General features: G+C 37.9%; 1 protein-coding gene across 1 annotated transcript; it reads right to left on the bottom strand.

Annotated features, from left to right (window-relative positions):
• Positions 1-1,426: 1,426 nt before the first annotated feature.
• Positions 1,427-13,017, bottom strand: LOC105440430 (insulin-like growth factor-binding protein complex acid labile subunit). Its single transcript, XM_011670540.2, has 2 exons — positions 12,682-13,017; positions 1,427-5,223 (listed from the first exon to the last, which is right to left on the bottom strand). Exon 2 carries the CDS (start codon positions 4,869-4,871, stop codon positions 2,073-2,075), a length of 2,799 nt encoding a protein of 932 aa, XP_011668842.2. The 5' UTR covers positions 4,872-5,223; positions 12,682-13,017; the 3' UTR covers positions 1,427-2,072.
• Between the last annotated feature and the right edge of the window lie 479 nt (positions 13,018-13,496).

The following is a 13,496-nucleotide window of genomic DNA, read 5'->3' as shown; positions in this document are numbered from 1 at the left end:
GGAGGAAGCTACCTCCCTACACGCACACACACGTTTTTTTTGTCGTAGAGGGGAATTTGCGGAGGGTAATTGTCCTCCAGGGGTAGCTGCATGACGCAGGGGGTAATTGTCGTGGAGGGGGGGGGTAATTTTCACGCTAGTAATTGGCCGGGGAGTATTTGTTCGGGGGTATTTATCCAGGGGGTAATTATCCTAGAACGATGTCTGATAATGTCTGGTTGGTACATAGACAGAAACAGGCACGGGCATATTCACAACATGCCGACCCCCCCCCCCCCCCCCACACACACACACATACACACGGCCTTGATCTCTATCTCTCTCCCTTAAGAGAACCACAAACTTATTGAGGATTAGGAAACACAGTCATTCAAGAAAAAAGTTTGTACACTGTCGCTCATAAAGGTGGAATATTTGTTTTAAATCCCAATTTATGGAATTATTTTTAAAATAATTTAAAAATAATAGATCTAGATAATAGTATACATTCTCAGATTGTATTGAATAATAATTTGCCAATGTGTGTTTTGCGGGACTGCTAAAGCATGTGTATGCTACTATGCTTATCAACTAGGGGACCTGTGCCCTTAAGTCATAAATGACAGTAATGAGGATTAATGCCCCACAAAAGGGCACTAATATAGCAAATCGACACGGTTTTGATCCTGGGGCCTCACAGTTACGACGCCATTGCTTTGTCACTGAACCATGACTGTACGCAGCGGGGGCTAGGGTAGGGGGCAGTTTCCATAAATACAAAAATAAAACAGAAAATGCAATAAATTTTCAAAAAATTATTGCAAATTCCCCGGTTCCCAACATAAACAAATCTTCTGTGTGCCCATGCCTTGAGCCATAATGCATGGCCGTCTAGAGGAATTTTTTATGTTGGGGACCGGAGTAAAAACTAAAATATTCAACCTTTATGAGCGACAGTGTATACAGGACCAAATAGTCGGAAAAAAAATATTTGTCGTTTTATCCATTTATTGTCTTTGCATGATTATGCCTGCCAATTATACGTTTTTGCAGTTGTGTATGAATCGTAAGTACATCATTATATCATGATCGAAAAGACTTTAAAACAAACTCAATTCAAGGAAACTGCAATATTCTTGCGAGTCAGCATTTAAAACGTGCGAACATAACAATGACGTATTGCATTTTCCGAACATGAATTGTTGGGGCAGTGCAATAATGCATTGAAATTGACTCGAGATGATTTCTTGCAAGTCTTCGCTTTTTGTAATTATCTTCTAGGTGATTTGATGACAAACTTCGCCATCGTGTGTGATTATATACTTATTGTGTTTAAAATCGACTTTTCTTAAGTAAATATTTAAGCTTTTAATAACTTTGCATCACTTTCTCTTTTTCTTAACATGCACACAATTTAATTTCTCTCCCTTTATTTGTTATCTTTTTTGTAAACCTATGTCTATTTCTAGTCTCCCTTCAACCTAAATATCCTTTTCCTCTCTCTCTCTCTCTCTCTCTATCCCTTTATTTCTTTCTTAGCACTCATACACAGCACACACGCACATTTCCCTCTATTTCTCGTCATTCTCCGTTAGTTTCTTTGGGATCAAGAATACCCTTCTTCATGATTTCATTCCCTCCTTTTTCTTTCTTCCTTTAATTCTTTTCTGTAATCTATTCTTTTTGCTGAATGCCTAAGTTTGTCTACGATATACATAAACCAGGCGGAGGTTTCAAATATTATAAATAAATAAAGAATAGGGTTACAGAAGGTTATGCACCTCTTTGGAAAGGGGAGACCTTGTAAGATAATCAAGTGTGAGCAAGGCCTTGACAATAATCTTACTTTAAGTCAGAAATTTGCACCTCAGCCTGGAAGCTAAATAACACATTATCATTTCTCTTGGAAATAGCATGGGCATAAATATGTGTAGTTCTACTTTTCAGTTGATATCTCCCATCAGTTCTTTGCTGTAAAAATGAAAAGATAAGAAAAAACCCACTTCTGATGAACCTTACATGCAGACTTAAACAGTAAAATTTAATTAAACGCAAAATAACAACACGAATGTATACGACATTCCAAACCACATTCAGATAGGTAATATATCATTCATTTTCTTGTTATATCCTAGCTCCCGAACTAGATTCTCCCACATGATTTTTTTTCCATATTTATCTTTTGACCATCGAAAATACGGTTTGTTCTTACTGAGGAAGAGCCTTACAAGATAAGGTAAACGCCCATCAGGAATGTCTTCCTTGAATATCAAAATTACCTTTTCTAGCTCGACCTCATTCATTTGGTCAACCGCGAGACGGAGTTTGCTGATGAACGAGTGATTTTCTACGGCTCTATTGCTCACGATCAAGATGCTTTTATAACTTTGCTCGACGACTTCGGTGATGGCCTCAATGTAGTACATTCCAAGCGGAAGGTCGTCATCTCCGCACACGATCCTGTTGAAATCAGGTAGTCGTTCTTCGAGTCCTGGTTTCAATATTCCCCTTACCCACTGTTCATCATCGTCGTCGAAAGCAAGGTTGATGTCGTACTCGTAATCGAGCCTCTCTCGTCCGTCGTGGTCGTCCCGTCTGCCAAGAAATACTAATTTCAGATGGAATAATTTGTAATTGATCAACCATCTCCTTTGATAAGCAACAACACAGACCATGATACAGGTGACAATGACAAAGATCGTGATGATGTAGACCCAGACTTTAGGTCCACAGACCTCGGTGGGATCAAATGCAAGAATGGGCTGATTCTTAAAGGGTGCTAGAGAAACAGATGAACAGTTCGTTTGGTCAGGATGGATGATAGATACTTCGGCTTTGTTAATCCAATTTATAAACCATGTTAACTCACAGTTACAACTGAAAGGATTGTTAGAGACATCCAGTGTTTGTCTAGGTAGAACTGTACCCTCTTTGACAGTGGTCAGATGGTTGTGGGATATATACAAATATGACAGGTGTGGGTTATTTGAGAAAACGTCTGAAGCTAAGCCTTTGATCTCGTTGCTTTTTATATGCACTCCGACTAACGAGCTGAGATCGGTCAGGTGTCGAGATGTCAGTTCTGCGATGTGATTTTCATCAATGAAAAGGTACTCTAACGATGTCAGATTCAGGAAAACGTCCTCATTTAGGGACGTGATATCAGAATTATCCATTTCAAGATTATGTAGGTTTTGGAGACCTTGAAATGTTCCCGGTTTTAGCCTGTCCAGTTTGTTCCCTTTGAGATAGAGACGTTCTAACGTTGGAAGAGCAGACAGCACCGGAAGATCTTCCGTATGGGAGTCCCAGAAGCTGGAAGCTGTTAGCCCTGATCCCCGCATACTCAATCTCCTAAGATTGGACAACCCTGTAAAGAGTTCATACGACAATGCGACTGACGTATAGGACATGTCCAGTATTGTAAGCTCATTCAGATTCGTGAACGGACTATGCAACTGACCCAAATAAGACAAATGTGACAAACTCAGACTCTGAAGACGGCCAATTGATGCAAAAGCTCCATTTTCAATTGTTGTTAATAATCGGTTGTTGGATATATCGAGAGTTGTGAGGTTGGGCATTCCATAAAAGGAGTTCTTGTCAATACGCACAAGTCGGTTATACGATATATCCAGGGATTTTAAATTTCGCAGATTCCATCCCCTGCTCTGTGTTCTGAAATCAGTTATTCCGCACCTTGCTAAATTAAGAGAGGTTAGTGATGCTATATCACCAATCTGCTTTGGACTCAGCTCCGTGAACCAATTACTCGATAGTATCAAGGATTGAAGTCGCGGGCTAAATACAAACATATCTTTGGTGACATAGGAGAGATGGTTTCCCGTCAAGTCAAGAATTTCCAGTGACTCGAGTCCTTGAAATGTATCATTTTGCAAAGTTTTTATGCGACTCTGGTGTATATCAAGTCTGATAAGATTGCCCAAACCCCAGAAAGCACGAGGGGGAATTGAAGGGATACGATTGCCCTGTAAGTCCAGATAGGTCAAGTTAGGCATCACATTTGTCTGATTTAGTAGAGGGGCTAGCGGTTTAATTGCTAATATCACGTTTGTATCCACATATAGAGTTTCTAAAGAGGACATTCCCAGAAATGAATGGAGGCTAAAATTATGGATATGATTGCTCGTTAGGCTCATCTCTCGCACGCCCTCAAGATGTTGGAACAAACCATTCTGTAGTGAGGTGAGGTTGTTCTTGGTGAATGATATCTGGTCAATTCTTGTCTCCTTGAGGGGAAGGAAATCGTCTTCATGAAAGGAAGAGAAACGATTGTCATTTAATACAAACGAAGTCATGTTTCTGCTTCTCCATCCTGTAAAGTTTAGTCTTGACAAAAAGTTCTCATCAAAGCGCAGTTGAGTCAACGAAGACACAGAATCCAATGCGTTTCCAGGGAAACTAACAAATTGATTTGCTGTGAGATCAACAATTTGCAGCTTTTGATTCTTGGAGAAAATATTAGTTGGCAGAGATGTGAAATTGTTATTTAAAAGCGATATCAAATAAAGCTCAGGCAAAGATTGGAACGCACCCGACTCGATGGTACTCATATTGTTCGACTGAAGATATAGGTACCTCAAATGTGGAAGGCTCGTGAAAGATGTGTTGTCCAATTTGTTCAGTTGGTTTTGAGTGAGATCTAACACGGTGATATCATGAGTGAGGTTAGTAGGTACCGCTGTCAGATAGCGGTGTGAACAAGTGGCTTTCAATCCTTCGCTGGTAATATCATAATGACACGGTACCCCTCTTAAATCTGCAGCATCGACTCCAGTGTGTCCAATGGAATCCATCGTTAATGAAGATGCTAGCATACAGCAGATCCACAATATTACAATGCTCTCCATTGCAATCATCCACTGTGTCATCAGATGGGTGAACGCGTCAAAGCTCAGGCTGTTTTTTTTTAAATTGATATTACCTTTCAAAAACTGGTCTTGTTTCAAAATGAATTAAGAGGTGTGTATCATCTAGTTTCGTAATCTTTAGAAATGACAATGGCATCGTTCCTTGTGTCTCAAAAATTGCCAAGCGATCCGTCCCAAAGCAATTGACCAGAAAACTAGACAGTCGTTCCAAGTACAGCTATGATTTCTTTGATCATTAGGGAATGTCAGCTTGTGGCCTTCCACATTGATGGCTGGTGTGGAACGCTGGGATCTTGTCGAAAGGATGTTGTTCGATCGTCCTCAAGTTCATGTGTTCATCTGTGGTTACAATCTGTAGAAACAAGAATATAAGATGCATGTACAAATCATACTAAAAATCACCGACTTACTTTTGTCGATAAACAGTCTCATGAAAATATATGCATGTATCAATATTTCAAGTGGCATCTATTTATACAAAAAAGTACTTTCGCATTTATTCAGCCATCACTCTCTTGTCAGACTACAGTCCAGTTTCGATGTGGTTACAATAATCTGTAGAAACACGAATATCAGAAGAGATCAATACTAAAATACACAGAGGTATTTTTTCCTTTATTAACCCATCACTAATACCATTTGCACAATAGTTTGTCTAAGAGCGCGTTCATGCTTGATTTTGACGGCCAGAATCAGGCATCTGTTACGTGTTTAGTTTAAAACACGATTGCGTTCATGCTCACTTTTGTAGAATCACCGAAAAACGGCGATCACGAACGCCGATCGTAAACTCACAAAAAGATGCGTTTACAATTGTAAACGCGTTTAAATGGGGTCAACGCACTGACCTCTAGTGGGTCTACGTAGCATGCACAGTGAAGGTCACACAAGGCCACACAAGGAGAATTGCCTGGATGAGCCAGAGAAGAAAGCATGAACAGCTACACCGTGGAACTGCGATCACGATGAGCGTTTACGATGAGCGTTTCAGATCGCTCATTCTACCTTCAAAATCAAGCATGAACGCGCCCTAGAACCCTCTAATGCGGATTTACAGGTGGGAGTTATAAAAAGTCGCAATTTTGTGCAATCGCTGTTTGAGAAAGTTGACAGTTTGAAATGTTAGACGATACAAAATTGTGGTAGACTGAAATGTCAGGATTTTATCGATGACTCTGTCAAGTGGTTAGGAATGTCATGATATGTTTTTGTTGCTTTTTAGATAGGCATATCAAACCCTTCAACTATTTATCCCGATAAAGAAAAAGAAACTTCTAATTCATGAGTGTGATCAACAATAGCATGTATTTTTTTAAATGAATGACTTTGTCAATGACACTATGCCAGGATGACATTCAGAATCGCGTGAAATGCATAACCGAAATTCTTACATAAACTCCTTCCCAATACGTTTTTTCAGAGCATTGCCCATACACATTTGTACCGATGATCGTTGTAGTAGGTAGTTGTTTGTCTCCGTGTCATTTTCTTTTATTATTATTTTAATTCCTGGTAATATATCCATCCCTAAAATAATATTTGAATTCGAACAGTCACGTCAACGTATACAACTAGACTGCACCATATTTTCAGTTTTGGTTGGTATTATTTTGGATACGGTTTCTAACGTGATCTTCAGGTAGAGACCACAACGGAGGGCGAGTATATCCGGTTCGGATTATAGACCGACATAGGATGAGCCGGAGAAAGGGATTAAAGAATTAAGGACTTTGAACTATATGCTCCACAAATGTCTTATGTTAAATTAATCATGCTAGAAATGGTTTGTTACTGTTTAATAGATTAAAGATAAAGACCAGATATGGTCATGCGATTGCATTGTGAAAGAAACGTTGTGAAATTGATCAGAAAAGGTTGATCATCTAGCATAGATTTACTGCAAGTTTCTGGAATCATCAAAATGATAAGAAATTTGGCCCAGTTTCATAAAGTTACAAGCACTGTACACAACAAGATGTATATGGGACTACGCACACGTGCGCGACACATGCGTTTTCATCTCTCAATATAGATAACTAATTTACCAATTATATCAATTAGTAGGCGGTTTCTTGGAAAAAATTGTATCATTATGTATTATTCAAAACATATTCTTTCACCGTGATTGGTAATAAGAGCTTCCATTTCATTTTTTGAAATTGGGGCGTTTCCATTACTGGTCTTTACCTTCAAACTACATAACATTATTTGAGCAGCAGCGAACCAATTTGACTGGCCTATCTGAGACTCCCCTGTATAACAGGGACTGAATGCGTCAACAAGTATTATCTGTTAATACCTGAAGTGGCCGTTGTTCGCAACTGCACTATATACACGTAGATATACGTATATATATTTAAATGGAACCGGAGATGACTAGGCTTGTGATGTATGCACAGTGGCGTATCCAGAAAAATAATAAACAAGGGGCGGAATATTTTCCAGAAGAGAGGCGGAACGCCCCTGGCGCTTTTCCAAAAAGTACAAGAACTATGTCCCACATTTAAATCTTTCTTTCGGCCAATTCCCAATCTACCTAATTGGTAATAATTTATTTTTAACCTTGTAGGTAAATTGTTAAAACTGGAACAATTTTTTTCTTTAAATTTGAAAACAAAATCCCATTTAGCTATCAGGGAATGGTCTAGCGAAGCCCTTGACTTTCGACAGCCTATAACGTCACTAATTATCACCCTTAATACTTTCAATCAGCAATAAATATTGCCGGTCTACACAATGTGTCATCTACTAATCCATAATTATATCACAACAAATTCAAGAGACTTTCCACTTATACTGACTTTATCGTAACCGCAGTTCGTTTCGTTGTTGAATAGGCCTACATCTGAATACAAAGATAACAGCGATTATGGCATTGAGGAAGTCAGGTAGAGCCAAAGGAAGTAGTTTATGGAGCAGAACAAATATACTCCGATCTCTCTCTCTCTCTCTCTCTCTCTCTCTCTCTCTCTCTCTTCCTCTGTCCCCTCTCTCCTTATCCTACATCTCTTTCCATGCGTGTGCGTATGCGGGTGTGTGCCTGTATGTGTGTGTGTGTGTGTGTGTGCTTATGATGATTATCATCAATCATACTACTTAACGTGAAGATGAATTCTTCAATAAAAATCAAATTTATAGTATTTAATATTCCTCTCAGCTAGCCCCCCCCCCCCCCCCCCCCGTTGAATTATAACACTTAATTGACGACATTTAACAATGCAACGGTCTTCCGGTCCATATCCGTTTGTACCAATTAAACTATGTTTATTCTCAAATATTGATGGATTATGATTGAGTCATGTTTGTATGTAATCATTCACCCTGCCCGTGTAAACACTCTATATACATTCGCATCATCATTACACCGTTAATTTATCATTACTGCTTTCCAAGACATTTGTTTAGGTTCAAACACTTTACGAAAGTAATCAGATACATTTTTTTCTAAAGTAAATATTATCTCGATTCTAGAACGTACCCAAGGAACTTCCCCATTATGAATCACCGCGTCTCAGAAAAACATGCTCACGTATCAGTTAAGGCCTATTCTTGCAAATCATAATGCAAAATGTAAATGGGAAACTGACACCCTAAATGGATATAGGGAGCAGATGTCGTTATAATTACTGGTGCTTTATAGTTCCAATGTTTGTTATTCTTATTTACCACAAATGAAAAGTGATTTATGTTTTATGTGTTTATAAACATCAGTTCATTCATTTTTTTTTACTATAGACAATGTTGTTCTTATGCGTTTACTCTTGCAAATTATATTTTGCAAGATATTGTTACAGTTGATAGAGCCGACATTGTAGTTTCTTACTTACTGTTTTTTAATGTAATATAATGCTGATGAATATTCTGTGTATACGAAAATAAGTTTATTCAATTTCTTATGACAACGTTTCATTCTAGTGGTTTGAATACTAGACCTAGGGCCGCAATGGCGTATTGAACAAAAAGGTCAGAACTAAAACCGCATCACCACCAAGTAGCATAATGCAGAGGCGGCGGAGCGTCTTTCAAATTAGGAAGCACTACAAAAAAGGGGCACCTACAAAGGGAAACATTAACAAAAACATACACCACTTTTAGACATTGGTATATACCCCTACATCGTGATGATGACATCAATATTTGTTTCCTTCTTTATGTGGTACAAGATACTGCTTTTAAATTAAGCAACATACTTTGCATTTGGGTGTGATGGTCTGTATATTAATTTTCGAGCGAGCGAAGCGACCAAGCACAACTTCTAAGATTTGTGAGTTCCCAGTGCGAGAAATTACATCTTAAAAGAAGACAGAAAACAAATCCTGATTATTATCAAGCACAATCTAATAGAGAAAGACTGAAAATTAACATAATTATAACATCTAATTAATGCGAAAGAGCGAGCTCTATAGGGAAAATTAAAGAAAAACGGGCTTTAAGCCGCCTTGAATTAGGGGTGTATGTTATGGAGAAAGGGAAAGTAAGCACTTATCAAAAGGGAAAAGGACATTAATTGGAAGAGAAAAGGTGCTCGTGTCAAGGTAAAAAGGGCAATTATTAGAGTTGAAAATGGCACTTAAAAAGGTACACTCAACAGAAGTTAAAAAAGGCACTAGTCTTGTGTGAATTGAAATGGGGAATCTGATGAAGAAAAGAGCAAGCGTCAGATTTTAAGAGTGGCATTTTGAAAAGGGCAGAGGCTAATATAAAAAAAGGGAAAATGGGCACTAATCCGACTAGGATATATGGTACTTATTAGAAAGGAAAAGGGGCACGAGTCAAAGTAAACAAGTGGGAAAATGTCAGAGGTGAAAAGGGGAATTTTCTTGCACCTAAAAGACGTACTCAGATCACCAGAGATGAAAATAGAGTAAAAGGATAGTTATTAGTGAAAGGAGCACTTTTCCTCTGTAAAAAGGGGCTTTTAGGGAGTACCTAGAAAAGTGGGAAAACAGTGCCCCCCCCCCCCCCCGGGAGTTCTGCCTCTGGCATAATGGGCAAAAGTGAGAAGAAAACAAAACCGGAAAATCATGTCCTTTCAGCAACAATTGTGAATCACTGGTATCAAATTATAAATAAACCACGTTTGAATTTTATTTCCCAGTCAACTGCCCCCCCCCCCCACATCAGTACGCCAGTGGAGGGACGTATATCAAGGGCAAAAGTCTAATTCTTGAACAATGCACTTTAATCTGTATCACCTAACTCTACCCTCTAGCCAAGTCTGTCGAAGTGGACCATAATCGACCATATGGGCTGCGAATGGACGGCACCATCTTGCATTGCAGTGCAATACTTATAAACATATGACCAATAAATTGTCTGGCTCAATAATAAAGGAAAGAGAAGGCCCAAACCAAGTGATTACGATGAAGATTAAATTTATGTTAATGGTTTGCTAACAAAAGGTTTAAAGTGATTTACATCGGGAGATGTTTATTTCTTCTAGGAGGAAGTTTCAGTCTCATATTGACCTTGTTCAAATTGGTTTCGATTTCATATTGACCGTGGTTCTTTAATTAGATTTCATACTGATCTCAGTCTAAGATTTTAAACGAAACATTCAATGCGTACAATTACATCAATTAAGAGATAAGTAATAAGCTCTACAAATATACTGATTTAAATGTAAATGTCTGAATTAAATTATTGACCTGGGATCTCTCTGAGATAAATTTGTATAAAGGCAGTACTGAAGTAAAAAAAAAATATTTGTTTTTATAGCGCCTATCACATCATAGGACATATCTAAAGTAGATGCTTCTAAAGGCCTATCGGGTCGTTTAATAGTTTACAAAAAATGTTTTTTTATTGGCTCTAAATGTGCTTTCAACTGATTCATCTGAACATGGAGGTGATAGAGAAGGAGTGTAAACTCTTGTAATTTATTCAAACGCATGCGTGAGTTCTAAAGCGTAACAATGGGATGCATAACATTCCACTTGGCTTTGAAGCTCTATACCCCGAGCCGCAAATTTCGGAGGCCAGGCACCAGTTTCACATTTATTAAATTACCGGCAACATTTCAGTGTAAATTATAAACTTTAAATTGGGATTGTATTGGGAATAGTGCATCAAACAATTATTCAAATTGAGTACTTCGCCCTTCCTATAATTTGTGTGCCAGAGTTGGTAAAAGAAAAATTATATCCTGACAAAAACTCAATATTTTTAGGATAATCCGATTATTTTCGCATTGTTAATGTCCCGGTAATAAATCCATGATGTACAATCTTCGATAGCTTTAAGTTTGCTAATGCGTGCGTTTTTTTTTGCAGTTGGAAAAAAAGTATGAAATTACAAAAGTTTGTGTTCGCTTGTTAAACTCATTACACATTCAACAATCGATGATAAATCATTAAAAGGGACAGCGAAGCTTTGCTAAAAACATATTTTCTGGTGTAGGAATTTCTAGATCCTGATATTTCATGCGCTCTTTTATCTCACCGCCTGATCAACAGTAAACTGTTGCAGATTAGCGCATAACTCTTCGGTGACTTGGAGCATGGGAGATGTGTCAAGTGGTTGTATCCGGTATGCGTGTCATCAAATTTTTAATCGTTTTCCGCTTTTTGCAACATGTGAAAGGTGAATTAATTGATGGAAGTTAGATTAGGAAAAGAAAGAGGAACAAGATGAGCTCACATTTTAATTCTGATATAAGGAGATTTTGCACATTGATGGTTCATTTATGTCTTTTGATAAAATCCTAAGTCGCATGAAATTTCTGTCAAGTTCATTTATGTTACACTATTCAGTTCTTTCCGAACTAAATATACGTTTATATAGCCATCAATAAATAATAAAATGCGAAAAATTTGAATTTGAACTTGTTCATAGCAAAATTGCAACACAAAATTTTCTTTATAAATTAGGTAAAAGTCCTTCTTCAATATTTACTTTGTGTGAAAAGGTTCGATCTCTTTGGAGTGATATTTTTGTATGGTGTAAAGAAAAACATTTACGTACTGTTTGTTCACAGATGACGAATATTTTTTATCATTCTTACTACCAATCATGTCTATTTTTTCAATACATTTATTGCAAACTCTTTTATATTTACTTGTGACATGCACAACATGATTCTACTATTCCGTTCTTTTCTACGAGCTCTTAAACATTCAGAAAATATGGAACATACGGCTACACACACTATGCAGTAATATACTGCTATGTTTAGTTTTGTCAATGAGATTTATCTCCTTGGTTTTGTTAATCACTGTAACAATAATACAAATTATGCCACTGAAAAAAGAGTAAAGATTAGGGAACTAACTTAGTTCTAGTATTTGGATAATTATTGCGGAAAATTGCTTAAAATATGTGACCTAAAAAATGAAGAGTGGGGAGATCCTACAACCCTCGAGTTCAGTCCGCTGCCGCTGCTCCATGTACAGTGAGTCGGTCAAAACAAGGACCTAGCACAAACCCATGGTCTTAACAGTAGTAGGTCCATCCATGGTCATAACCACCCTCCCATCTCCAGGGTCAATGATCTGAATGAAGTTACTCACGGTACATATTATGTATTGTAATCCTGTAATGGCACTATTATAGGCCAACATATTGACTGAAACCAACAAGAAATTGATGGAAAACCAATCTCAAAAACTTTCGAGAAATCAACTCTTATTAAGGCAATTTCAATACCACATCACACGGAAATCATGTTCGACCTTGCGTAATCATGGTACCTGTACATGTAATGCGTCATTGCAATGTCCGCATATTTCAACAGGTGATCCACAATTAAGGCTCTTGAATTGCCTCAGGTTGAAAAAAAAGCCATCATGTTTAACTGATTTTCGAGACTTACCACAATTGTGTATTCGAAGTGTAGCCCATGTAGAAGTATCAGCGTGTCATTGTGGATCTTAGACCAGGTAGCAGACATGTATCCTTCATTAGAGAGACTGATATGTATGATGCGATATCAACGAACTATAGGGCAGTATGACCCCCAATTACAGCACTCATAGGTTGATGTATTAGACGATCAGGAAACAGGAACCTTAAAATACCTATAAATAGCAGTCTTGCCAAGACCAATCGATGGTATAAGTCGAAATTATCATTATAATTGTCTGTCGATGCAAGGAGTTTATAGTACGCCTCTATCATGTGTTCAGATATATCACTACAGTAGTTCAGTTGTTTATTGTTCGTACTTCTTCAAAGCTGACGGACAGTGTTTGTTGTGTGAACGGTGGTGTACGGGGGGAATTACAGGCCAATTGTTAAAAGTATTGTGAATTAGATACTGTTAGATACAATCCATAAGTCTCGTTTAGCTTTTGTGATTGACATGTTTACAGTATTTTGTCTGCCCAAAGCAAAGAGGCTTTTAACTGGTATACTTGTACAAAAGGTTAACGTCCCTATAGATGGGTTTCAGCATGATATTGTTCATTTAAACTTGACATTGACAGGAAAGAGAGGCAAATAACACACACAGTTTTACGTAAGAGAGGGAGAGAAAGGCAAAGGGGAGAGAGAGGGGAAAGAAGAGAGATATATATATATAGAGAGGGAAAGAGAGAGGGGAGGAGGGAGAGAGAGAGAGAGAGATAAAGAGAGAAGAGGGAGAGATAAGAGAGAGGGGGAGATGATATAGAGAAGGAGAGAGAGAGT

The sequence above is a fragment of the Strongylocentrotus purpuratus genome, unplaced genomic scaffold, assembly GCF_000002235.5.
Source record: "Strongylocentrotus purpuratus isolate Spur 01 unplaced genomic scaffold, Spur_5.0 spur5_scaffold_16, whole genome shotgun sequence".
Taxonomy (NCBI): Eukaryota; Metazoa; Echinodermata; class Echinoidea; order Camarodonta; family Strongylocentrotidae; genus Strongylocentrotus; species Strongylocentrotus purpuratus.
Note: the sequence above shows the minus strand (reverse complement) of the source record. Positions and strands in the feature narration are given on the sequence as shown.

Bases quoted from the DNA above. Each gene is read 5' to 3' on its own strand.
- LOC105440430 (XM_011670540.2), bottom strand. From the start codon at position 4,871: ATGACACAGTGGATGATTGCAATGGAGAGCATTGTAATATTGTGGATC.